Below are 26,529 nucleotides of genomic sequence, written 5' to 3'. Positions count from 1 at the left end.
AGAAACTCATCTGGTTAGTTTTCAAAGAGCCTCTAAGCTCCCAATAGATAAATGAGAATGAGAATCCTTCTCAAAATTAAGAAATATGAAATGTCCAGCCTCTTAATTACCATGGAAATGCAAATTGCAATTGCAAAGGGACCATTTTTCATTGACCATAGTAGGCAAGGCTAAAAAATAAAGTAAATTCTCCAAGCCAGTGTGTACCCCTCAGAAGTAAACTGGAGGGAACTTTGAGAAACTTGTTTTGGTAAAATGTATCTATAGATCTGAAGAAGCCTATCAGGATTCAGTGATTCTGCTTCTAGGACTTTGCTCTAATGAACACACACATGTACCAATACATGCAGTGTGATCACAGTGACTTCTGGAAACCCTTTCTTAAATATGCCTAAACCCCAAAATGTGAACAGTAATAGCTTTTGAGTGATTTTTTTCTTCTTTCTACTTTGTGTTAATTCTCCAAATTTTCTGTAATTAGTATACTGCAAGGGGGAAAGAGTTCTGTGTGACTTTGGACAAATACTCGTCTATGTCTGAGCCCCAATCTTCTCATCAATAGAAATGCGCCCAATGTCACCTGCCTCACAGTGACATTGGGGATGAAATGAAAAACCTTGAGGTGTGAAATCCCCCAAACTGAGCCTGGGGCAGAGTGGGTGCTGCTCGACGCCTGTTTCCTTCCTTCCTCTGTGAGCCTCACCGGGTCAGACATGAAGATGGGGATCGGATGGGGGGGGCAGCTGGAGGATAAAGTGAGTTGCCTGATGTGAGTCTCGTGGCTTTAACAAAAGTCCCCGAGGTAGTGTGTTCAGTGGATAGAACTCACCTCCCAAACCATCTGGAAACTTTGCCCCCGAAATATTGGTCACATATTCCCAGCAGCCATTCTGAGCCGCAGTTTCTGCAATGATAACGCAGGACAGGCATCTCAGGTTGGCTGTGAGGACCAGACAGAGCAGACACAGCCCAGGAGGCGCCCCGCACCGCCAACCGGTGTTTCACAGCCCCAAGGCCTGTCTCAAGTATAGACCTTTGCCCCTATCTGCAAACCACACCTCTCAGACCCCATGGCAGAACCGAAAGGAGGGTTTCCAAACTGCCTTAGCCTCGCGCCACACATTTACCTTGTGAAAGCATGCTACGTTGCATTTCACGCATTTAAAGCAGCGCTTGGTTACAGGTACACATTTAAATGGGTCACATCTTCCTATCCCTGTTCCTCTGTTAGGGGAGCCCTCTCCATCTTTGGTGAGGCCGAAATTAAGGCGTCTGGTGCATAGTAGGCGCTCAACGTGTTAGTTAATATTGCAGTAACAATGATAATGAATCTGAAGTTGGGGACGCTGGGGCCAGGGTAGTGAGTGAAAGGTGGTCCGAGTCTCGTCCGGGGGTCCAACCACCTGTTACGCACCGAGTGCACTTCTTTCCCAGTGACCTGACGGTCTGTGGGAGTGGAGTGGCAGGGCCGGGGCTGAGCCAGGGCCCGAGTCCACTCGGAAACTTTCGCTGTGGGCGGGTCCGACCCGCCCACCCGACGACCTCTTCTCTGGAGGCCCTGTGGGCCAGTGGGCAACTGTCAGGCGAGGCGCTCTGTGATTGGCGGAGGAGAGCGTGATTGGCAGGCACGCCGGCCGCTCAGCGGGTCGAGTCGGCGCCGCGTCCTCCTGGCCGCGTCGAGAGTGGAGGACAGACTGCGGCCCCGCCCCCGGCCCCGCCCCTCCCCTCCCCTCGTTGTGGGCAGAGCTCTCCCGCTGCCACTGTAATCGGCGCCGCCCGCTCGGTCGCGGTTGCTTCCCTTTGGCCCCGGTGCGTCCAGCTCCTCTCGAGCAACTTTGCAGCGAGCTCTGAAGTCCAAGGGCGTCGCGGCGCCGCGTGAGGCCTACTAGCGTGAGTACTTCACGGCAAGGGATGGTCGCAGGGTGGGCTGGAAAGAGAACCGGGAGCACCCGGAGTTGCAGCCCGCCTCGGCCTCAGTTTCCCCATCTGAGCGGACGGGCGGCTGGTACTAGTGTCCCCTACAAGTTCCCCAGAAGTTGGAGGGCCGGGGTCCCGCCCTCTCCGCGACGCTCACGGCAACCCCTGCCCGGGCCTCGATCGCGTCTTCCTTCCGGGGTGCGCGCCCCCTCGTCCCCAGTCCGGGCACCCCGGGCATCGCGGGGCACTGCGCGCTCCGAGCACCGTCACGCCCGCGAGCCTGGCTTAGAAACCCCACTGCCGGCGGGAAAACCGGCTTCAGAGGCAGGCGGCTTGTGGCGCTGGGGACCCAGCAAATGGAAGGGGGCGCGCCTGCCCTGCGTCCCACAGCATCTGTACCAAGTTGCCCAGTCATGGCCCTTCCTCCGCGGCCGTCGGCGGGCTCTCTGGAACCCCGGGCCGCCTTCAGTGCCCCTGGGGCCGCTGGAAGGCGCCTGGGCCTCCTCATAGGGGCTGCTGGGTGTGTGTGTGTGTGTGTGTGTGTGTGCGTGCGCGCGCGTGCTGGGGGTTCACTCCCCAAGCAGGCACGTGCCCTCCTGAGGGGGCAGATTCTGAGGCTGAAGCCCCCACTGCCCACTTAGAATCTGTGTAGCAGTTACTCTCCCCCTGGGGCTCCTCCTCAGTAAGCCATGGGGAGGGGCAGTGGCAGCCCCTGGGCCCTGGCTGGTGTGAACCTGGCCCTCAGGAACATCAATTTCTGTTTTGATAGATGGAAACTTTCTGGGGAATCTGACTTCTGGGTGTGGTGGAGCTGGGCCCTCTCACACCATTTATTGTAGTTGACGTTAAGAAATTCTGAGGAACTAACATTTGTACAGTATTTGGCCCTCCCAGTAGTCTTAGGGGTAGGAATTATACCCCTATTTGACCCATGAGGAAGTTAAGACCCCACAGCTGATCATGCAGAGCCTGGTGGGAAACCTCTGCCCCTGGGCAGGTGCTGAGAACCAGTGCCTGCCTCTCCTCACCTTGGACAGTGACTCCTGGCACTTGGCCCATTTGTAAAGGGCTTTCCCTTCTTCTGGGATGCATCACTGAGGGAACGATGCCCTGGGTACTCAGTGTGCTGGCTGCCTGCCCTCACTGCAGACTCAGTGAGGAAGCCACGCCAACAGAAGCCCAGAGGCCATACTCTCCACTGCCCGTCCTGTCCACTCTGTCTCCAAGGGGCTGTGATTCTCACTGGAGCCCCTTGGCATCTGATCAGGGATTCAGAAGAACGTTCCTTTATATACTTGCTCCCCCAGCCAATGGACCTTTGACTGGACACAGGAAAGGTTGCTGGGAGACCACATCTCATCTTCTTTCCCAGGATGGAAGGGTATGTGGAGGACTCCCCACTCAGGCCTCCCCTGCCCCTCCCAGGCCACGGCTGGACAGGCCTTTGGGGCTGGTCACAGAGGGGAACCTAGTTCAGTGCCTGATCCCCAGAATGCCTGTGCTGTGGGACAGAGACCAAATCCTGGTCCACGATAGCGGTGGTAAGAATTATGATAGCGAGCTTGCTCTATGCTTCCTATGGCTCCTTCCCCTCTCCCAGGTCCCCTCCTCAGCAAGTGGCACCGACACCATGGCCCCAGGGCACAAATCAGGCCCCATTCTGCTCCCCCCTGCCCACATTCAGTTGGTGATACTTCTGTTTCTCCTGGCCCAGGAGCGCACTCAGATGCCTGCCCTAGGCCAGGCCTCCTCACTTTCCCTGGAAGACCACCCAGCTCCCTCCCTGGTCTCCCTGGGCCATCCCCATACAGCCCTGATGGTTCTTTAACTGCCACTGCCCTGCAGCACCAGCCTGCATTTCCTTCTGCCCTACGCTCAGCCCCACACTAAGCCTGGCACTTGTTCAGGCCCTCGGGACCTGCCCCAGGTTCCGGCTGCCCGCTCAGCCTCTTTTCTCCTCCCTGTGCGCCCGCCCCAGAGTCACTTCCGCACCTTCCCAGCCATGTTGCCTTTAAGCCATGTCTGCTGCCCTTTCTCCTGGGCAGTCCCCCTCTGAAATGCCCACACACCTCCATTCCTCCCTCCCTTCACCCTTGCCTGGCCCATGTCTGCTTGTCCTAAAGCTTTAGTCAAGGCCACTCATTCAGAATCCCCACCCTGCCCCTTTTCCACCGCTGAGTGTGGCCCCCTTCTGTGCTTGCAGCCCCCGAGAGCTCCCTCCTTGTGGTTGTCAGTTTGGGTGTCATCCTTCCCATCTGGACTGAGTTCTCCAAGGCAGGTCCTATAGGATCCTCTCTGGGGCCCGGGAGGCCCAAGTTGGGGCCCGGCACAGGATCGGCCCACAGTCCATGCCCACTGACCCATCCCGGCCAGGCGAGGAGCATTCCCAGCTTGATTCCCCCTTAGTCCTGGGAACTTGGCACATTGGGTAGAGCCGGAATGTTCCTTGGTTTGGCCCTTAATACTCTGGGGCAAAAATAGGTACCTCCAAGGGCTATGTGCCCTTGTCTTGAGGAGCAGCCCTGTGCCAGGCTGTTGGGCTATCTAGGCCAGAGCAGACATCCCAGACCCTGGGAACCCCGGGGCCCTCTCCCTTCAGGCTCAGTCACAGATGGGTTTTAGAATAACATTTTGTGGTAATTTCAAAAACCTTGCATGTTCATTATGGAAAATGAGGGAAGTACATTTAGAAAAAGAATAAAATAAAACTACCTGTAGTCTCTTCACCCAGACATAGTATAACCATTGTGGGGGCATTTTCTTCCATCTTTTTGTGCAGATGAGTTTTGTTTTCATCCTAAATAGACTCAGAGCAATAGCTCATGGTGCTTTAAATCCTGCTTAATGTTTGCGTCATGCAAACATTTCCTTATTTTTTATTTTTTATTTTTTTTGCGGTACGCAGGCCTCTCACTGTTGTGGCCTCTCCCGTTGCGGGGCACAGGCTCCGGACGCGCAAGCTCAGCGGCCATGGCTCACGGGCCCAGCCGCTCCGCGGCACGTGGGATCTTCCCAGACCAGGGCACGAACCTGTGTCCCCTGCATTGGCAGGTGGACTCTCAACCTCTGCGCCACCAGGGAAACCCAAACATTTCCTTATCTTTAAACGTTCTTATACAGGTCCTGGTTAACAGCTATATAGTGTAGCACCATCTGGAGGGGCTGTGAGTTTCACACCTACCCTCTCTGGACGGTGCTGGAAGGTACAGCTGTGATGGACACCAGAGAGGTGCTCTGTAGGAGCAAAGGCGTGGAGGTCCACAGTGGCACGTGGATGTGGGGGAGCAGCAAGTGGGCTGAATGTGAAACCGTGGGCACCCCTGGTTTTTCCCCTGGTCTGGGATCCTGATGGTGGAGGCTCTGCTCAGAGGGTGTGTGAACATCCTTAAGGCTTCCCATGGGGGCTTGTTTCAGAGGTCGGGGTGGCCCCCCTGGGGGGAGAGCAGAGTGGGGCCGGCCCGAGCAAGGGTTAGAGAGCTTGGGCCGAAGTCCACGTGAGATCATTCTCCACGTGTCAGTAGATGCATGATCCTAGCAGCCCTCTCAGGGGGTGGCAGCCCCTTAGCCGAGCTCCGTGATGCTGGCATTTTGTGTTTTGATGGGATAAAAATATGCCTGGGTGCTCATGTGGAAAGAATGCTGGCCACTCTGCTTTTCTGGATCTTTACACAATGACAGGTTCCAAGCTATTGCTCTGGTCACGGGGCGGCAGTGTGGGTTGACTGCCCCACTCGTAGGCATCGGAAGAGTCTTGGAGCTGGGGGGGAGCGGGACGCTGATGCTCTCATCCTGCAGTCAGGAGTCTGGATTCGGGATTCTGGGGCCAGGCTGGAGGGAGGGACCTGCTTCCGATCACACAGTGAGATGGGGCAGGCTCTTCCCCAGCCGGGCTCCTTCCCCCAGGCCAGGCTGCCTCCGGTGTACCTTGCAAGGCAAGCAGGCAGGTATTCTGAGTGAATGAGATGTAGCCCCTGCCTTCAGGGCCCCCGGTGTCACAGGAAAGAAGACAGAAAAGAAAGCACCAGACACCATGTGGGTCCCTCCACCGGGAGATCACCTGTGATCCTCCCTGTGACCCATCCATGGCAATGGATCATTTCGTTTGTTTTAAAATAACAAGGTCTTTGATTCAAAAAGGGTTTGGCCAACTCTCAGGGAACCTGAAAATTAATCCTCCTTTATTCTTCCATTCTCACTTACCAGAGATTTTACTTTAAACAGTGTTATTTTGATTGTAATGTGACATGCATAATACTTAGCCCAACAGGCCAGCCAGAACCTGTGTTTTCCTGAAATTCCAGGTCGGATGTGGCTCCACGTGGTTTGTCTCAGGTCAGCCAGTGACCTGCACAACTGGGTTCTGTCTGCTAAATCACCTTCTGACCTTCCCCGCCCACAGCTGGCCACCTGCCCAGTGGGTCTGCACGTGCAGCCAGATGACGAATTTCACAAAAGTTTCCTCTTTGTTTGGTTCTGGGAAGCCTGGTGTTTGGAAATAGCACCAAGCACTGCGTTGGTTTCCAAGCAGATCCATGTGGCTTGACATGCTTTTGGTTTGCAGCCAGGGGGATGTTTTAAAATAAGGGCTCAGTCCCTCTGAGGGAGGAATGTCCAGATTGAAATCTCCAGGGTTCTTTGGCGGACAGAGATCTGATCTCTGGGACCCATCTCTAGTAGGAATGGAGCAGACATGGTTGTGTAGCTCCGGGGAAGTGGCGTGGGGCGCCTGGGGCCCCCTCCGACTCTTGCTGTGTCAGCAGTCTGCAGACACCCACTCTGGCAGGCTCGGGGCAGGCTCAGAGCTTGGAGCTGGGCACTGGGGATGCCTGGGAACCTGGTCCCTTGTGGTCTCTGGTCTCATGGAGTCCTCACAGTGTCCCCAAGTGTGAGATGATGTCCCCATTTACAGTTGAGGGAACTGAGGTGCAGAGAGGGACGTGGCCTGCTCAGGACCACAGAGCTGGTGGACACAGCCAAGGGCGCAACGGCTACGACGGGTTAGTTTGGTAGCCAGATTCCTCATTGCTGGGCTTTCCCTGCTCTGTGCTCATTTCCTCATCTCAGTGAAGAGGATGGAGATGGCCTTGAGGCTGTGGTGAGGGTCATGGGATCCTTGGGGATCCCCCGCACAGAGCACGTGGTCCCGACTTCTTCAGGGTCTGTGTCTGATCCTGGTTCCCTGGCTGGGGAACTCCTAGAGCTCTCAGCTCCATGGTCTGGGGCTCATGGTTGCCCTTAATTGTGTCAGTGGTGGTTTTTGCTATTTTGCTAAATGGCATTATTGACTAATGGAGCCCTTTCCCCTGTTGTAGACTCTCTGCGCTCACCAGTCTGTTCCAGTCATCTGTTCTGACACACCAGCTTCATGGTTTCCGTCACTCCACATCTAGTGTGTGTTCATATCGGGTGCATTCAAGTTCCCTGATATTTGTCCTGTGGTTCAGGCCTAGCGTGGAGGGCTTGGGAGTTGGGCAGGTCTGACTACGTCCTGGCTCCAGGGGCTGTGTTCCCCCCTTCTCTTCCCCTCCCCGTTTCACTCCCCCTTTCCCCTCTCTTCCCTCCTCCCCTCGCCCTCCCTATCCCTCCTCTTCCTCTTCCCCTCTCCTCACTTTTATTTAACTTTCACCCTGTGCCAGTGTATTCATTTCCTAGGGCTCATATAAGAAATTTACAGAAACTTGGTGGCTTTAGACAATAGACATTTATTGTCTCATAGTTCTGGAGGCAGAAGTCTGTGATCAGGATGTCGGCGGGGTTGGTTGCTCCTGGGGGCCCTGAGGGAGAGTCCTTCCTCGCCTCTCCTGGCTTTGGGTGTCGCTGGCGATCCTTGGCATCCCTGGGCGTGCAGCTTCATCTGTCTGATCTCCGCCTCCTCCTTCACACGGTGCCCTCCTCTCTGTGTCTGTGTGTTTCCCTCTCCTTATAAGGATACCAGTCACTGGATTAGGGCCCACCCTAAGTCAGGATGACCTCATGTCAAGATCCGTGATTACATCTGCAAGGACCCCTTTTTCCAAGCAAGGTCTCCTTCACAGAGTTTGGGTGGACATACTCAGAGGCCAGCTTTCATCCCAGCACAGCCAGGCACTGTGCCCAGGGCTCCGTGTGGACCATCTCACTGAATCCTCATGACATTCTACATCCCCACGTCTCAGATGAGCATACCCGAGGTCCCGTGGCTCATGCCTGGTGAGGCAGGGACTCAAGGCCTTGAGACTTAGGGCCCGGCTCATGCCTGCTGTGGGACTTGCCGAGCCAGCCGGCCTTGAGTGTTTCATCCCTCGATTTCCTGCCCTGTAAAATGGGAGTGTCTTACGGGGGCTGTTGTGAGGTTGAATGAGATCACATAGAATGCTGGGCAGCCCCCACCCTGCTTCCCTTTTCCATCCCCTCTCTTTACCAGAAACTAGAGGCCAGAGCAGTCTGGGCTTGGCTGGCCTCATGTGTCTGACCCTCCGCTTTTCTCGCTACAGAATGGCTTCCGGTGCCCGTACTCCGAGCCCCTCTGGCCCACAGTCTCCACCGCTGCCACAACAGCCCCAGGCCCGCTCACGGCTCAATGCCACGACCTCGGTGGAGCAGGAGACGAGTGGGGCGCCCCGAGCTCCCGGACCCCAGGTTGGACCTGGACCAGAAGTGAGAGACACAGCTGTCCCGGCCGTGTCCCAGGCCTCGTATGCCAGGAGCCAAGAAAGGGTGGATGGAACAGGTAAGGGCCTGGGGCCTGGGAAGCTGGAATGTCCTCCCCCGGGGCTGTTCTAGAAGCAGGGCGAGCACCCAAGTCCTGGCACGTGGTCCAGACACCCCTGCGAGGTTCCTCCTGCAGGGCATCCCCTGTGGTTGGGGGCCCACCTGCTCCACCCAGGGCCCCTCGACTCTCACCTTGCAGCGGCCTTTGCTCCTAAGTTCACAAACTTGGGCTGCAGCAGACTTCACATTTCCTTATTTTATTTATAATCAAATGCATCAGCTCCCACCTGCTCACGGTCCCCACCAGGCACTGTATGGGGGGAGGTGGCAGGAGGAAGTCTTCCCCACCCCAGCTGGTCCCGCCCAGCACTCGGGGCAACCCATGTTGTTCCCTGTCCACCGTGGCCACTGCTCAGGGGCCATTCAGTCAGGCAGCTCTGCCTGGTCTGGGGGCCCCACGTGGCCACTCCCCTTGGGGACTGGCTGCCAGCCTGGAATATACCTGGGCCCAGACCCAGGTCCCCGCTGCCCTCTGGACCACCATCTTCCATCCTCAGGCCAGGCTTCCAAGGGCTTCCCCTCCCCCGCAGTCCACTCCTGGGCCTCCTCAGGTTTCCACTCTGTCCCAGGAGGCACCTCCCAGGGGAAGAGATGAGACAGTGTGAGGACCCGGGTGCGACGGGACAGCTGGTTGTGGCTCTGGCAGCCTTGCTGACATTGGGGGAGGGACACCAGGGTTTGGTCCGTCCTCTGTCCACCTGCTGCTGCTCACTGAGCATGGCCCTTTGCTGGCCCTGAGTGGCCATTGGCAGCACAAGTGAGTCAGGCCTGCCCCCTGCCTCCAAGGAGTCCACGGTCTCGTGGGGAGCAGAGGGAAGCACAGGGCCTGGGGAGCATAGAGGTGGCCCTGGCCCTGGCGCTGGGGAGGTGGGGACCTGCTCTGTGAGAAGAGATGACGCCTGAGCAAGAGTGAGCCTGGGGAGAGAGGGCGCAGCACTGGCAAGGGCCAGAGGGAAGAAATGGCCTCGCCTGGGGTGGGCTTGGGGTAGAGAGAGCCCCGGACCTCCCAGGTGACGGGGTGGCAGCGAAGAAGGAAGGCTCAGACTGGTGATGCTCTCGTGTCTGGCCTGCGATTTGAGCTACACCAGGAGTGAGCGGGGGCAGGGCCAGGCAACGGGCTGTAACAGGAGCCTTGTGTGAGAGGCTCCTCTGTGTTTTCGGGGCTGTTGTAGGGAAAAATCCTCAAGTCTACTGTGAGTTCCAAGAAAGGGAGGATCCCTGGACCTCTGGCTGTGATATTTGGGGAAAACATAGTTGGTATCGGCGTTACTTTTTCTAATTATCCACCCAGTGCTTCTCAGTGCGTCTGTCTTATTCTCACAGCGACCAAACCTGTGAAGTAGGGACCTTGGCTCCGATTACGGGTGCGGCGATCAGAACGGAGCCCGCTGGGGACATCGGGTCTAAAAGCTCCGTGGGTGGTGAAAGCCCTGTGACTTCTTTCCGTGGATCACCGCCCTCTCCTCCCTGCTCACCAAGACCATCCCACGTTCTCCAAATCCGCCTCCGCCTTCCCTGTTCCCCCACCTCCCCTTTGCCACGTGGGAACCTCTGCCCAAAATATGCCATCACCATCTCCACCTGTTGAAATCCTACCCAGCTCTCAAGGCACTGCCGCCTCTTAGACTTTCTGACCTCCTCCCACAGCAAGAAAGACGTGTGTTGCCATCACCGGACTCACACACCCATGGGCCTGCACGCACACACGCACACATCCTGCACGCACACACGCACACACGCACACATTCCGGGAACGGAAATTTCCAAAACCATACTTGTCCTTAGTGTGTGTGTTGCTGTCTGATAGTCTCCATTCTGTTGCTTTTATTTAAAAACAAATGCTGTTTGTGGGCAGTTAAATTGGTTCCATGACCTTCTGGGTCGAAGTCTGTAGTTTGAAAAACGCCCTGTAGTTTGGTGCCGGTGCTCGTCTCCCGTGCACCCCAGCCGGGACTCTGGACTACGTCTGTGCACATGAGCTATTTATTTACTGAGTGTCAGGGCCATGAGGTGGTGCAGGAAGATGGTGCCGGGATGGCTGAGGTGGGACGCTTGGCCGGGCTGGTGGCCTTGAGCTGTGTGCCCTTGAGGGAGTTGGGAGGCCTCGCTGAGCCTGTCTCTGTATCTGTAAAGTGGGTGCAGTCATACCAGCCATGTGGAGTCCACGTGCTGGGACCCTGTGCTCTGAGCATGGCGCATGGGACGAGGTGCTGAGTCAAGGCCCCTCGTCCCTTAGGTGCCTGCCCGGTGGCGTGGAGAGGGTCTGTGCCTGGAGCTCGATGTGTTTCGTGGATGTCCTCAAGCCTCCTGCCCCCTGCGCCCGTCTCACTTCCCATTCAGGCTCCTCCTGGGGTGTTGTCTCGCATGTCGGGGCAGCCCTCCAGTTTCACGGCCCCACTCAGTCCCTCTTGGGCGACCGGTCTCAGTGTCAGCTCCAGGCTCTCTGCGTCTGGGTGTAGGGGCTTCACGTGTGCGTCAGATTCTTCTCTCCCCCAGGAGGCTGTTGTGCTGCAAGCTGTACGTGCCTGCGTGTGCGCCCACGTGCTTCCTTGTGTCCTGCACGAGGCAGGACGCCGTGACTCTCTCGGCCCCCGCTGCTCCAGGTGCTCTGTGTGAGTTAGGGAAGTCCCAGGCCCCGCCCCGCCCTTCTCCAGCTCACCCAGCCGTGCCGTTTCGTTTTCCCCCTTGAGAAGCCAGCTGCCTGAGCTGAGCACCCCCAGCTCAGCACTGCCCCTGCACCATGCAGGGGCCCCAGACCCGTGGTGGGGAGCATCTGCCATGTGCACTGCGGACCTGGGGGCTTGACGTGACCCCTCACGGTAGCTCGAGAGGGAGGCTCTGTTCTTGTCCCCATCTAGAGATGAGGAGACTGAGCCATCAACTTGCCAAAGCGGCCAGTGCTGAGTGATGGGCACAGGGGTGATCCCAGTCTCCTGTCCCACGCTGCCCCCATGCCCAGCGGAGCTGCAGGGACCTCCGAGCTCTGGGTGAAGAGGGCCTGAGCTCTGCGGCTCCATCACGCTGGACTAGTGCCTGATTGTCCCCAGAAATGCGCCCCACTGGGCTCTTCTGATCTCCTTCAAAGATCACTGCATTCTCTACTTTGTCTCCAAGGCCTCTGGGCAGGCCAGGGCCTGATCCGGAATCTCGGTCCAGCCACAAACACCCCACGGCTGCGGGGCCAGGAGACCGGGGCTGGGAATGCACTTGGTTTCAATCTGGGTGAAGGAAAACGGCCTCAGAGGACGGACTGAGTCAAGACTGCCAGTTTCAGATAAGAAGAGTCAGGAAACACATGTGGTCTCTGTTTGGCTTCTGACCCCGAGGGGAGGGGCGGGGAGTACTGAGCAAGTGCTGGGCCAGTTGGCACCCTCGGGGTCCCGGCCCGCCACATCTGGGCCCTGCTGTGTCCCTTCTCTCTGTGGCGTCACTGTCACTGAATTGGACACAGCAGGAAGCGTTCACCCCAGTGTTGACCGAGGGCCTGCTCAGCGGGTGCAGGAGACAGTGGGCAAGGCAGTGGGCAAGACCGAGGGCCTGCCGCCACGTGCAGGGCACGAAGGGCTCCCAGGCTGATGGCTCTGGGCAGGGGTTGGACGCGGGGTCAAGAGGTCGGCCAACTGCGTGGGGTCTCAAATGGTCGGGATAAGGGGAATGGGTGTTCTGAGGAACGTTAGAGGGTTTCAACCAGAGGAGTGGCATGACCTCTGTGACGTGGAGATGACCCGTGGGAGCTGAGGCCGGCAGGGAGGCACGTGGCAGGTGGAGAGGCCCCCGGAAGCTGGGCTGACTCCAGGTCTCTGGCTGGAGCTGCCAAGTGGGTGCAGGGCGTGGGCGGGGCAGTTTCCCAGCGGGGTTCAGGGCGGGACGGCGGGATTGGGAAGGTCAGGAGATGATGTGGCGCGGGAGGGGACGCGGAGCGCCAAGTCCCTGCTATCCTGGGGACAAGCCACAGCCACCAACGACTCGCTTTCTCCTTGTCCGGTCAAGGTGCTGGCTGTTGATGATTTAGGGAGTTTTGTACACGCATTATTTTATTCTGACCCTGACTGAAGCCCTGGTCTGTCTGGTTGCCAGGCCGTCACTCTGACCCCCTCACTCTAGGGTGACCTGTCGTGAGGACAGGTGGCAGGGGCGGTGAGGCTGTCTCCGGCCTGGTGGCTTCCTGGGACCTTTGGAAACTTGGCAGCATGCCCTTCATCCCTTGCCTTTAACCTCCCCTTTGCATTCCAAGTCTTGGGTGTCACCTCTTCCAGGAAGCCCTTGCCATCAGGATTGAGGGTGCCTGGCACCTCCACCGCCCCCCTGAGCCTGCACTGTTGGAATGTGGTTGTCCCCGTCTGGCCCCTGGGTGGGTAGGGAGGGCGGGGGTCCTGCCTCCTTCAGCTCAGTGCCCTTGGCTCCTGGAGCTCAGACTGGCCCGGGGCCAACGCTCAGTAAACGTCTGCTGGGTGAGTGATGACGGGCCAGGTCCATGACCCCTGCTTGGGCCTGTGGGCAGCTTGGACCTCCTGCCCGGGACCCCCGCCTTGGAGCTTAGCCAGCCCCTGGAAACGACAGGGTCGCAGGGATTGTCCTTCTTGTGCGTTCATGAGAACCAGAGTCAGCATCACGAAGGCTGCTGGGACACCCCCTGGTGCAAGGTGACCCAGCCACCCACAGCGATGAGGAGGACACGTGGGATGCCCTTGGGTTCTTATCACCTTTCCCTTCACCGCAGCCCACGTGGTGGGTGTCAGGAGAGGACCAGGGACTCTAAGGCCCAAGGCCTTGTCCAGGGCCAGCGAGTGAGGCAGTGGACGGGCGGCAGCCCCTAGAGACTGGAGTACGGCACCACAGTTCTGTGTGTTTCAGATTGTGCTCTTCTTTTAAGAGCCTTTGGCGTGCGTTCAACAATTTAAACAATGTGCTCCAGCAGATCTAGATCTCAGCAGTTGTGGAAAATGGAAGCCAGCTTCTCACTTGCTCTCAGCCGTCTCCGGGAAGCTGGCAGAGCCCTCGGGACTTCTGGGAAGGGACGCCTGAGGCTCCCCAGCCCACGGCCCTGGGGTGGGTGACGAGTGGGAGCATGCCTTGCTCGCCACCCACCTTTGTCTGTTTCTACTCAGAACTTGCTCAGATCAGGGAGGTGAGCTTGGCAGTTCAGTCTCCAGGCCAAGGGTGTGCTGTGTTCCAGGCCCTGTGCAAGGATGTGGGGAGACAGAGATGAAATCTTGAGACCATTCCGTTGTCGGTTCCCTGTCCACCCCTCCATCTGTTCAGCATTTGCTGAGCTGTGTCTGACACTGGGGGATGGAGATGGGTCAGACCTGCGGGACACAGATCATCTCCGTAAAGGCTGGTGGGACCGTGAGAGACGCGGGAAAATGGAGATGGGCTGTGCTGGGGGGAGGGGACAGCATCCTGGGGACTCTCCTCCCATTTCATGACAAAATGAGCATCAGTTACTAATGCGGTGTGGTGGATACAAGTCTCTCAAATGCGTGGGATCCACAGGAGATAAATAGTATAAAGGAAGGGGTGTGCTGGTCCTCCGTGGATCCTCGCAGAGGTGAGGAGACTACCCAGGGCCATGCAGCTCTGCTATTGCCGTTTTGTGATCGACAGAAAGACTTTCAGAAGTGAGCTAGAGTCGGCACACTCTCGGTTGCCGGTGATGTTGAAACCCAGTGTAAATTAACATAAGCAAAAAAAAACCAAAACACAGGGTGTGGGGCTTCCCTGGTGGCGCAGTGGTTAAGAATCCACCTGCCAATGCAGGGGACATGGGTTCAAGCCCTGGTCCGGGAAGCTCCCACATGCCGCGGAGCAACTAAGCCCGTGTGCCACAACTGAAGCCCGAGTGCTTAGAGCCCGTGCTCTGCAACAAGAGAAGCCACTTCAGTGAGAAGCCCGTGCGCCGCAACAAAGAGTTAGCCCCCTCTCGCCGCAACTAGAGAAAGCCGCGCACGGCAACAAAGAACAAAAGCGGCCAAAATCAATCAATCAATCAAATAAATATATTTTTTAAAAAAGCAAAAAAACAGGGTGCAGGGGATTTGTTAGTTCCATATGTCTGCACAGTGTAGAGTATCCAGGAACTCAGGTGACATGATTGGGAATCTGCCCCCAGCTCTGCTTTCCTGCGTGCCCTCACTCTCAGGTGGGCTTCCCCCAGGGCAGCCCTCGGCCTCCAAGCTGGTGTCTGTCAGCTGAGATCCAGCAGAAGGAAGAGACATTGCCCAGAAGCCAGCACGGACCCCACTGTCCTGACTTGGGTCTGTGTCCCTCCCTGAACCTGCTGCTGTGGTCGGGGAGATGGACGGGCCAGGTAGGCTTGCTGCACCCACCCTGTGAGAGTGGGGGAGGGTGGGTCCCCAAAGGGGACATCAGGTTAGGGTTAGGAAGAGGCCAGGAATGAGGGTCAAGCCTGCAGAGAACTCGTGTGCTCAGCGGCCCTCGGTGTCCACGCTGACGCAGCCAGCTTCTGGCGGTGTTCTTTATGTGAGGGTTCCTCCTTAGATGGAGAAAGCCAGAACCCCCCGATCGGTTGGCAGCATGAGCCCAACATTTGAGTAGTTGTAGACCGATTTCTGCCAGTGCCAAACGGAAAGCAGAGTAATGAGGGAGGTGAGGTGCACGTTTCAAAGAGATTCTGTATGTTGAGGAGACTTCTTGAAATGTCAGGCTATGGACAATGTCTGCGAAAAATTAATCACGGACAGAATAATCTTTTTAGCCAACAGATCTGTGCTCGAATCCTTCATATTCTGATTTAATAAAAAGGACCTTGGACTTGTGAATTTAGTTAGTAAAGAAAAGAGCTGTGAACTCCGAGAGGTGCCTGGTGTTGGGCTGGGAAGTGTGGCCTCAGTGAGCCAGGAAGGCCCTGGGGTCAGCCGAGAGGTGGGACGTGGGGAGGGGAAAGGAACGCACACTGGGAACGCCAACTCTGGACCAGGCACTTAATACGAAGTGTCTCATTCTTCATAAACCGTCCTACTGGATGGATATTGACGATGGGATTGAAAATGACTCTCGCTTGGTCATGCGGCACTTTGACGCTAAGGGTCAGATTTCTCTACACACACACCCTCCTCCCCTGCGAGCCCACCCTTCCCATTTGTTCTCTTTAGTCTGAGCCCTTGGCCAGAAAGTTCATTCCTGCCCTTGCTGAAGGGGGTGACAGCAACCGAAGGGAGAACTGACCTTGATGACTCAGGAAGCACCAAGGTCTAGGGCCACGGGGTGGGATGGACATCCTGGGCCCTGAAGCCATCTCTGGGCAAGGCAACCCAGGCTGAACTCCGCAGGGAGAGGTATCATCATGTTTGCAAGCCGTCCACCAAGAGGGTCTCAGTACAGGTGCCTGACCTGTGGGTCTCGTTAAGAATCCTCCTTTTGAGCCGTCCCCAGACACCCCCGCCCGGCCCCCGTGTCCTCTCCAAACTAGGTGTGACCTCTGCCTTTGAACCTCCTACGCTGCGTCGCTTTAGGCCCCTGCCTTGCTGTCTCCCCCTGGGCTCCTGGGTGCCGTAGACTTGGGCACCCTGCACACAGGGGCCGGCTCTGAGCCTGGCGGACCTGGTTCTGGGAAAGGCTGGATGACGGGGTAGGGAAAGCTGGTCATCCGGTGGGTGTTCCTGGGGACTGTTCACGTTTCCCTGAATTCTGCCTTCTGTGTCCAGAAATGTCTAGAAAGCAAGAGTCTGTGAATCCCAAATAGGCACCTGCGAAGGTGGGGTGTGGCAATGGCTGAGGCAAGGTGTGGTGTCGGGCATAGGCCCGGGTATTGGTTGCTTAAATCAAAGAAAGGGACTGGTAAAAAGTGATCTTTTTTAAAAAAAGTTTTTGTTATGCTGCCCAGTGCAGGAGAGGTTGTAGTGAAATGGATGAAGTTACGTGATGCTTTTGTAACTTAGGATAGCTTTTTACCATGAAAATATAGCACGAGCTGTATGATGTTTGGACCCTTGGACCTAGTAATTCACCTGAAGAACCTATGCTGGGAGAATAACCCCCCCAATAAAAAATACACCTACAGAATGGTTTGTTGGCACCATTTTATAAAATTAGGGAGTATGGGAATAACCTAAAGGTCCGATGGAGAGGAGAGGCCCAGAACCCTGATGGGATTTCTGAGCCACTGAAATGGTACATTTCACTGCAGAGCAACATGGGAAATTGGTTGTGATTCACTACTTTATATATATATATATACACCAAAATGTATGTACCGTGATTATGACCTCCAAAAATCAGTCGTGTGTATAGACGACAGTCTTGGAAAACATGAATTTGGTTTCTTTATTGGGGCACTGGGCATTGGGGTGCAGGTTCTTCAGGTCAGGGGCTTTTGAACTGGAGCCCTCGGATCTTTCTAGAACTCCGTTCAAGCCTGAGCTCAGCCGCTCTGGCTGCAGTGAGCTGAGGGGGCGACGGTGGTTACTGGTGCCCCGCTCTGTCCCTTGTCTCCCACCACGAGCTCTGAGCAGCCACTGGAACCACCGCCTGGCAGCTTTGTGGTCCTTGCTCCCAGGAAAGCAGCTTCCTGGCGCGTTCTCTCTGCATCTGCTGTCATGCTCTTGACCTGGGGCTGAAGTCTGTTCCTGCCGTCCCCTCCCCTCCTCAGACAAGTGACAAGGACCAGCTTGGTGACAGTCCATCTGCTTGTTTTCCTGTGTTAAAGGGCCTGCGAAGAGAGATGTGGACACCCGCTTTGAAGAGGTCCTGGAGAAGGCCAAGGCTGGGGACCCCAAGGCACAGACGGAGGTGAGCCCTGCTGTCCACGGGAGACTCAGGCCGCAGCCTGCAGCATGGTGGGTGTGGGAGAAGCTGGTGCCTGCAAGCTGGGAGCTGGGAGCCGGCCTGACTGTGCCCGCCGTGTGCCAGGCCCCTGTTTGTTGCGTTTCTGTGTTCATGGTGTGTTTGTTTCTTCCCTCCGCCCTCTGGGGAGCACGTACGTGTTCACCTCCTCTGTCCAGCTCCCACCTGATCTTGGGCATCACCTCCTCTGATACCATCTCTGCTTCCTGCCTGTCCTCGTGCCCCCACCCCCTCTCTCATCGCATCAATGGGGGAGGGGTCCTGACACCCCCCTCTGGCAGGGAGCACCGGGCGGAGAGGGAGAGGGAGGCCGAGGTTGCCCAGCTGAGGGGAGCAGGTCAGGGCAGGACGTGGGAGCCCGGGCGCTGTGCGTGAAGGCCGCTGCAGCACATGGCGTGACGGGGTCCTGCTTGCAGGTGGGGAAACGCTACCTGCAGCTTGCCGGCGACGGGGATGAAGAGGTCAACAACTGCACGGCCGTCGACTGGCTGACCCTCGCCGCCAAGCAGGGCCGGCGCGAGGCCGTCAAGCTTCTCCGCCGGTGCCTGGCGGACAGAAAAGGTGGGTCAAGAGGCCTGGGGGGATGCATGAGGTATGCCGTGCTGCTTTGCTAAATTAACAACTAAAATAGCAGCAGGAAAACTTGCTGCTGGCAGAGTGCTGTTGAGCAAAGAGTGTGGTTTCTGTTATGCCAGTGGCTTTGCCATTTAGACATTTTTGGAGTATAACGTGATACTTAGGGAGTGAAGCCATTTTCATCCTCTTTAACTTGTGGTGGTGTCTACAAGGAGGTACCCTCTGGGTTCTAATCCAAATGAGGAGTAGATCCTGGAGCCAAGTTGGAGAACATGACGGGGGCCTGAGGTCAGAGTGGCACTTTCTGAACGGACTTTCCACCCAGTCTGAGCCGAGAAGCTGGGGACCATGGACCAGTGAAGACCCGCTCAGGCTGGCACTCACCGCCAGGACGGGTCTGCGTGTTGGGGGGGCCGCAGTGATGTGTAGCCTGGCCACGTGTGGACACTTACTAGGTTATCCTGCCCAAGGGAAATGGCTCGTTCCTGGTGTCAGGGAAGAGTGTTTCCTGAAGTTTCACACCTCAGAAGAAAGATGAAAGTGTATGTCAGAAAGGGGCCTTTTTCGCCTCAGATTGTAGAAGTGTTTATTGTTATCAAAGAAAACTTGAACTATATAGAAAACATCAAGATAGAAGTTATCCATCATGTTGAAACCCAGAGAGAAGTGCTTTGTAGTCTGGTAGTTTTTTTCTTCTGGTTTTGCATTGTAATGTTTTAAAGTAACATTTATTATATAGAATCTACTCTCTCTGGACCTTAGGCTGATGCCTTTGACAACTTGGAATGGTCATGTTTTGCTAGCCAAAATTTCTCACCAAGCCAGCTTCCCCGTTCCAGGGCAGGCAGGATGGCCTTGCACCGGCCGATCCAGTCGGTGCGGTCCGCACAGCTCACTGTTGGAGCCAGTGGTTCCCAGAGGCCTTGAGGGAGCCAAGGCAGGCCCGAGGACCAGAGGGCGTGTGAGGGAGGGGCCAGGCCTCGTGCGACCCACATCCTCCACGTTCTCACAGTTGAGTCCTTACCGATCATAAAAGAAACGCGGGCTCTGGTGGAAAGTTTCAGAGACGTTTCAAAGGAGAAAAAGCGCAATCCTCCATCCCTAGTCTCGCTGCCCTCTGGAAGGGCCTTGCTGACGTCCAGGTGGTGGGGGCCAGGGGGAAAGGCAGCTGCTGACCAGCCCGTGACACCTGCTCCCGGTTTCTCCATGGGTGACTCTTGCCTACGTGAGAAAGGGCCGTCTGTGCAGGGACACAGTTGCTCCTGGCTGCCCTAGGAGGGGCGGGCGTTGTAGGTGCAGGGATGCCCCGCTCGTGCACTCGAGCCGCTCACTGCAGTGAGACTGACCGGGGTCTGAGACCGGCTCTGCCTTTCTGACTCGGTGGCCTTGGCCATCCAGGCCGCCCCTGTGTGCCTTGGTTTCTCCATCTGTAAGGCGGGGACAGCAGCATCCCACAGAGGGTCCTTGTGAGGGTGAAATGGGGAGGGGGGAGCAAGCCAGGAAGATGGGGAGTCCTTGCCCGGCACCAGGCCACCATGGCCACTTGGTGAGTGTCTGCTGAAAGGCCAGGCCGAGCCGCCCACTGGCCGGGACTTTGGCCAGACGCCCTTTTGGTCAGATGTTCGTTTCAGCCCTGGTGACAAAGGTGCCTGCAAAGCCGCTTGCAGGAATCCCTTCCCAACCCCCTCAAGCGGGCTGACGGCTTCTGGGCAGGTGAGGCGAGGGCTCTGATGCGTCCCCTCTCTCAGGCATCACCTCCGAGAACGAGCAGGAGGTGAGGCACCTTTCCTCCGAGACCGACCTGGAGCGGGCCGTGCGCAAGGCGGCCCTCGTCATGTACTGGAAGCTCAACCCCAAGAAGAAGAAGCAGGTGGCCGTGTCGGAGCTGCTGGAGAACGTGGGCCAGGTCAACGAGCACGGTACGCGGCCTTGCCGGGCGGCCTCCTGGGCCTTTGTGTTGGAGTCCTGGGCGCTTCCCCATGGGAGCCGAAGCGGGGGCTCCAGGGACCTTCTTGTGGGGACCTCACAGGTGTCCTGTAAAGCCGGGGAGCGTCCTTCCTGGGCATGCTCCTGTTCCCGGGGTCCCCGCCCTGAGCCGTGCCGTGAGCTCTGGCTCAGTCCGAGGTCTGGGCGCCCAGCAGGCCCTTCCCTTGGTTCTATCTTGATTTGCTCTGTGCCTTGGGGTTTCCTCCCCTCCTGCCCACAGGCAGAGCCACAGGCCTTGTCGTTCCAACGGTGTCCTGCTCTTCCCAAGGGACAGGGCGTGCGGGGAGGGTGAGAGGTGCAGGCGGGGACCTAGGTCCCCGAACCCCCAAGAGTCTCTCCAGGGCGGACCTCATCGCCAGCCTCTGCAGTCCTCCCCACCTCCTTCTAACTGGGCTTTCCACAGAGGGCACGGGCAGCAGCCAGAAGGACGGACGGGGCGGGCGGACGGGCGTCCCTGACTGGATGGGCGTCCCTGGGTTGGTGGCACGGGGGGCACCTGACTCTTGTGACTTCGTGACCTCGAGGAGCCCCTGCCTCCTGCTGTTCAGAAAATGACTCTCTGCCCAGGGCTTCGCCCCGCCTTCTCCGGCCCCGAGGGGTAGATGCTGGGGGCTGGAGCTACCTGCTGACCCCTCAGAGAGGACTGCTGGGGGGGCACCTCTGCCCGTTCTCCGGGGATTTCAGGGCAGGAGTCCTGTCTGACCTGCCCCTCTGGGACGAGCAGAGGTGGCCGGGTGGCAGAGGTGTGCTTGACTGGACAGGCTCGGCTGCCCCGTGTGGAGCCCGGAGACCCTGTGAGGCCTCAGCGCCACCTGCACATGCTGCCTCCGCCCCCACTGGCCACTTCCACTCGGGGCTCCCGTGGCCTCTCTCAATCACAGTGCCCCTCCTCTCCTGTTGTCACTGTCTGCGCTCTGGTCCAACTCCTGCCCGCCCCCCACCCCTGCAGAGGTGCACCTCGGAGCCTGGCGCGGGAGAGCTGGGTGAATGCCTGCCAGGTTGGGGGTGTGGCGGTAGGGGCGGGTGCTTCCTCCTCCAGGGGAGCATCACGCCAAGTGACGACGCTAGCAGCAAAGGTGTACGGGGACAGGCTAGGCTGACCCGAGGGTGTGGTGTGTCCAGTGCCAAGGCCGCGCCCGTACAGGGGATGGGCTGTGCCCTGTGGGGCCTGAGTCACCCTTGGGGGCGGAAGATGAGAGGTGATAGTCCTCCCGAGGGGTGGCCCTTGCACTGCCCTCCAGGGCTGCGTGGAGGCACCAGGCCCTGTAGTCCCCAGGGCACACTGGCAGGTCCCCGGGGGGCTGCAGGGAATGGGGCGGTCAGCCTGCCCAGATTCTCAATCCACTCTGTCCCCTGCAGACGGAGGGGTGCAGCCTGGCCCCATCCCCAAGTCGCTGCAGAAGCAGAGGCGGGTGCTAGAGCGCTTGGTCAGCAGCGAATGTGAGTACGGCCGCCGGTCCTGCGCTTGCGACACCTCTTACCGTGCTGCGTCTCCCACTACCCCGAGCGCCGTGTCTGCTCCCTCCGGCCAGTCCAGGCCTGGCCTCCAGGGTCTTGGAGGCATGATGGATTTTCAGTCCCTTTGGGGCTGTTGATTGGGTGTCGGTGCTCTGGGCTCTGGGCTCTGGCCCCTGCCCACCGGGAGCATGCACTCTGGAAGGACAGGGAGGGCAGCATGACAGTCCCTGCAGGACAGAGAGCTGCCGGGGGCTGCGAGTACACTGGGTGCCCGAGCCAGCGAGGGTGAGGAGGCATCTAGCCCTCGGAGGGCACCGGGGGGTGCTCCAGGCCAACCAGACGTCACAGGCAGAGGCCTGGGGACACCCAGCATGGGCTCTGGGGAGGTGGGGGATAGAGAGCAGAACATGTCGGGCGGAGGTAGTGAAGGTGTGCCCGGCACACAGTAGGCCCGGCACACAGTAGGTCCTCAGAGGATGCACGTTGACTGGCAGGGTTAGGAGGGGGCTGGGCCGCAGGGCGTCAGTGCTGTGAGCAGCCAGGGCCAAGGGAGGGAAGGGGTCACAGGGGCCCTGGCGGTGACAGTGGCTGAGGAGTCAGCGTTGGAGCTGGGCTCAGGCAGCCCCTAGGCTTGAAGAGCTAGGGAGGGGGCCGCTTCGGGGGAGGGACAGCACGTCACCAAGGTGAGGAGGCCATCGGCAGGCCTGTCTGCCTCTCTCCTGCCGTCGTCCAGGCTCAGGGAGGGGTTTGCCTGGCCCAGCCAGCGTGCCCCTGCTCGTCTGGCCACGTGGGGTGACAGTGCTTGCAGTCTCGCAGACCCCGTGTGTTCTCTCCTGTGCTTTAGCCAAGAGCTACATAGCGCTGGATGACTTCGTGGAGATCACCAAGAAGTACGCCAAGGGCGTCATCCCCGCCGACCTGTTCCTGCAGGACGACGACGATGACGAGCTGGCAGGCAAGAGCCCTGAGGACCTGCCCCTGCGCCTGAAGGTGAGCGTGGCTGGAGGCGCCCGTGGAGGGCTCTCGGCCCGGGCCGCGCCCCCTGCGCCCCCCAGTGCTCCCCGGGGAGCTGTAGGTGGAGGGTCTCGCCCAACACAGGGGCCTCAGGGACTGTGTAGCTTGTCCCTGCGGAGGCCCGTCCTGCAGGGACGTCCCCATAACTGCGTAAGGACGCGTCTTTGTAAGGACGCACATGAAGGGAGGCCTTTCACATGCGCTCAGGCTCTGAAACCAAGGGCACTGTCAGGGGCGGGCAGGTTCAGTGGGTGATGGACAAGCACAGGCACCTTCTCATCTTTCCCTGCCAAACGCCATCGGGGGAACAGGATGCCGTGCACTGGAGGCTGCCTTTCACTTAGACTTTGTCATTTTGAAAAATTAGCCGTTTATGGCACAGAGTGGAGGTCAGTTCCTCGAAGATGCCTTTTCCTTAAAGCAGAGTGCTGTGTTCAGGCGGCCAGGAGGCCCCTGCAGTGATGCCTGTTTATCTGGATCTGCAGGGGCTTGGGGAGCAAGCCGGGTGTGGTGCGGAGAGAGTGGCAGGGCGGTGACCGAGGGCCGACCTGAAGGGGGGAGCGTGCGCTTACACCGTTGGCCAGCGAGCAGCAGTGGCTTCAGGGAGCGAGGGAGGCTTATCCAGACGCCTGCCGACAGCCAGGAGTGGCTGCTCGTGTGCCGGGGTGTCACAGCTTTTGTTTTCCTGGTCACGTGGTTGTGACTAAGCATGCAGATGTACAGTGTGGCCACACCGCCCTTCATCAGATTTCCCCCAGTTCAGCTCACGGGCTTGAATTAGTTGTGTCTGTATCTCACTTTGCCGAGAACACCAGGATTTACAGAAGTCTGGCTATTTGGCCCCAGACAGGTCCATCACCACGACTGGTCAGGAGGGCCCTGGCCAGCACAAGGGCCTCTGAGCAGACGAAGCATCACAGAGGTCCTGGCGTTAGTCACACAAGAATCCGTCGGGTTCTGTGCATCCCCAGCTGCCTGGGAATGTGTGTGAGCTGCCGTCAGCGTGGGAGAGTGGACTGTGGGTGTGCGAGCGGGGTCAGGGCTGGTGACAGAAAGTGTGCTGACGTGTTGCCCTCCCAGACGCAGCGCAGTGTAAGCACCGTGCTGGCTGGAGATGGAGGCACAGAAAGCTGCCCTAGGTGGGTGGGGAGGCCGACTTGGAAGCAAGTTCCACAGAGATGCTGCAGCCCAGAGAGGTGGGTGTGAAGGCCACGCTCAGGACCAGCGAGCTGAGTGAGAGTCCCTGAGGGCAGGTAGAGTGTCCAGGGTGAAGGTTCTGAGACGCGGGGTCGGGATGGCCCAGGAAGCCAACCAGAGAGGCCATGGCTTTTATTGGAGGCCCACTCGGAAGCAGGCCTGGGCTAAGTGTGTTCACAAATGACATTAGTTTTCTTATTAAAGTGAGCGAGGGAAGGTGGAGCATTTGCTGTGGTTCTTCACAAAGAGGAGGTGCTCCCCAAATGCCAGTGAGTGTCAAAGGTGAAAGGGTAGTGGGAGAAGACCCATGGGCCAGGTGGTCCTGGCCTGGACATTGTAGTTTGCATTGTTCTGGCATAATTACTAATGATGCCTGCTTTCAAAAGCATCCTTGTTTGGACAGCAAGTTATGTTACCCTCCTTACTGGTAACAAGTTCAGTGCTGCAAGATAATTTGAAAGTCCTTTTTGGGAAAAAGAGATTTAAAGTATTCCGAAAAGAAATAAGGCTCTTTTTTTTTTTTTTCAGTTTTTGAAGTTGTCAGAGCACTTTGATTCTTTTACAGTTTGTCTCATTAAAAGCCTTTGGAAAAAGAGAGAATGAATCATAGCAGGCGTCTCCTGGAACTAAAAGCTGTTCCAGCCTTTATTAGCCCCCTGGAGGACGGAGAAAGGACACGTGCCTGGAGAGTCCTCAGCACCCCAGTGGGAAGTGCCAGATGCCTCTCTGCGAGCTGACGTGACCCCCAGGGATGTTCCAGGGTCCGAGCTGCCTCTTCTCAAGCCTTTGGTGACAGATGAAACCTTCTTAAAGATGAATTCAGGAATATTTTAAAGTCATAATGTTTTTGTATTAAATTATTGAGAATCCAGCACGTGAACATTCACTCAGGTCCGAGCAGAGTCTAGTTGAGATGAACTTGCCTTGACCTGCTGAGTGAGCGGTGGGTTCCTTGGTCGGCTTCCCCGGTTGTAAAAGGCTGTTTGCTCGGTTTCTCACATTAGCCGAGCGACTGATGACCACAGCCCTGGCCAGGTTGCCCTCTCCTATCCTTTTGTGAACTGACTCCCTACTCATTTTTTTTTTTTTTGGCCATGCTGCGCGACATGCAGGATCTTAGTTCCCCAACCAGGGATCGAACCTGTGCCCCTAATAGCGGAAGCGCAGAGTCCTAACCACTGGACCACCAAGGAAGTCCCCCTACTCATTTTTAAAAATTTCTCTCCTGCTCAAAGAAAAGTTCATTTTAATTTGTTTGGGCTTTCTCTACAGAAAAGGTTTCTAGTCTCACAATTTGGTGGGGCCCCAAGAAGTAGGGCTTGGATAGAAGCTACAAGGGACAGAATTGGGACCGGAGAGAACCCCTGGTCGTGGTGGCCCAGGGGCCTCACCGTGCAGGCAGAGGCTGGCACCATTGGACATCGGGTTCTAGAAGCTTTGTGTCTTTTAAAGGTCCTCTCAACCATGTGATTGTGTGGCCTCATGGGCAAAAAAAAAAAAAAAAAAAATAGTGTGAATGGTTTTGAGCATTAGGACAGGATTTCAGATTAGTTTTAAGGTCCCAGCTACTTGGGTACCTCCAGGCTAGCTCCCCCAAAGCTGTCCAGTGCTGGTTGTACAGAGAGAGAATGGCTGTGGGAACAGCCGCCCTGGAGTGCCTCTCATCTGTCTGGTTAGAAAGGCCCCGTCCACAGGGATGAGCCGAGAGGCCGCGGCTGATGCACTCGAGGGCTCTTTCCATCCTGTTGTGTTTCAGCTGGTGGGTGTGGCTTTGGGCCGAAGGGGCCCCTCCCAGAGGAAGCCGGAGCAGGTTCTTTTTGGAGACACTGGTTTGCTGTCTGGCAAGTGTCAGAAATCCCCACCAAGGCTAACCTTATGGCGTCTGACGTCCCCTAGTGCCACCTCCAGATGGGGTGAGTGCTGTGTCTGCTTGCCCCAGTGAGCTGGGGGAGCCCTTAGTTGGTTTACTGGTTTGTTCATTTTCTTGCCCATTCTAAAACAGAGAGTAACTGGACCGTCACAAACACGTCAGGAGGAACGCAGCTCTGCGTGCACGCGCGTGTGTGTCTGTAGATGTGCATGCACACACACAGTCTTACACACTCCTGTTTCCCCTGTGAGCCCGGGTCACTCTCATCTGGAGAACTCACTCTCCTGGCTGCTCCCGGGCATCCTGGTCATCCTGAGTTGCCTGCCAGCCGCGGCTCTTGGGCAGATGACCGCCACACCCCAGTATTGTCACTCAGTTGTACACACCCAGGATCCCTGCCCCTCCTCCGCCCCCTGGTGGGTGGGGCAAAGCGAGTCTGTCCCCAGGGTGTGGGTGGAGGCTGTGCTGCCCACCTCACCCGGGCCGCTGACACGGCTTCTGTCATGTAGCCCCTCGGACGGGCTCTGGGTGCAGCTGGGCTTTGCTGCCCCCAGGCGTGGGTGACCTCTGCGAGGACCCAGTCCCTGGTGTGGTCCTCCTTGAGGAGGACCGAGTGAACACCGGCACTGCCCACAGCTACTTTCTTTATTTACCCCCTTCGACTTCCCTCCCGTCTCCCCGGAGCCATGGTGGGGCTGGAAGCCTCCGGGATTCTGTACAGAGAACCAGGCAGGTATGGGGGCCACCCTGGGTGGCAGAATCGCCCTCGCTTCCCTCGCAGCCCCTCATTCGTCTTCTGTTGCGGAAAAGGCCAAGGGTTTCTGCTGCTCTTTGCAGTGAGCACAGCCCGGGGGAGTGGGACCCAAGGCAGGGAGTGGTGCTGCCCTTGAATGTGGCTGTGAGGGTTGTGCGTCTGTTCTGAGCAGTCGGTGTGCAGGGGTGGGGGTGCAGGCGGC

General features: G+C 57.6%; 1 protein-coding gene across 1 annotated transcript in view; it reads left to right on the top strand.

The window, feature by feature from the left end:
- The first annotated feature begins 1,735 nt into the window (after positions 1-1,735).
- The window catches only part of WFS1 (wolframin ER transmembrane glycoprotein), a 28,068-nt gene continuing 3,274 nt past the window's right edge, over positions 1,736-26,529 (top strand). Inside the window, exons 1-7 of the mRNA XM_082610966.1 lie at positions 1,736-1,890; positions 8,391-8,626; positions 17,336-17,418; positions 17,889-18,033; positions 19,797-19,967; positions 21,394-21,474; positions 22,337-22,482. Of these exons, the coding sequence (XP_082467092.1) occupies positions 8,392-8,626; positions 17,336-17,418; positions 17,889-18,033; positions 19,797-19,967; positions 21,394-21,474; positions 22,337-22,482 (861 nt within the window). The 5' untranslated portion in view covers positions 1,736-1,890; position 8,391. The remainder of the gene's footprint in view (positions 1,891-8,390; positions 8,627-17,335; positions 17,419-17,888; positions 18,034-19,796; positions 19,968-21,393; positions 21,475-22,336; positions 22,483-26,529) is intronic.

This window comes from Mesoplodon mirus (assembly GCF_964341445.2).
Source record: "Mesoplodon mirus genome assembly, chromosome: 2".
NCBI classification, from domain to species: domain Eukaryota; kingdom Metazoa; phylum Chordata; class Mammalia; order Artiodactyla; family Ziphiidae; genus Mesoplodon; species Mesoplodon mirus.
Note: the sequence above shows the minus strand (reverse complement) of the source record. Positions and strands in the feature narration are given on the sequence as shown.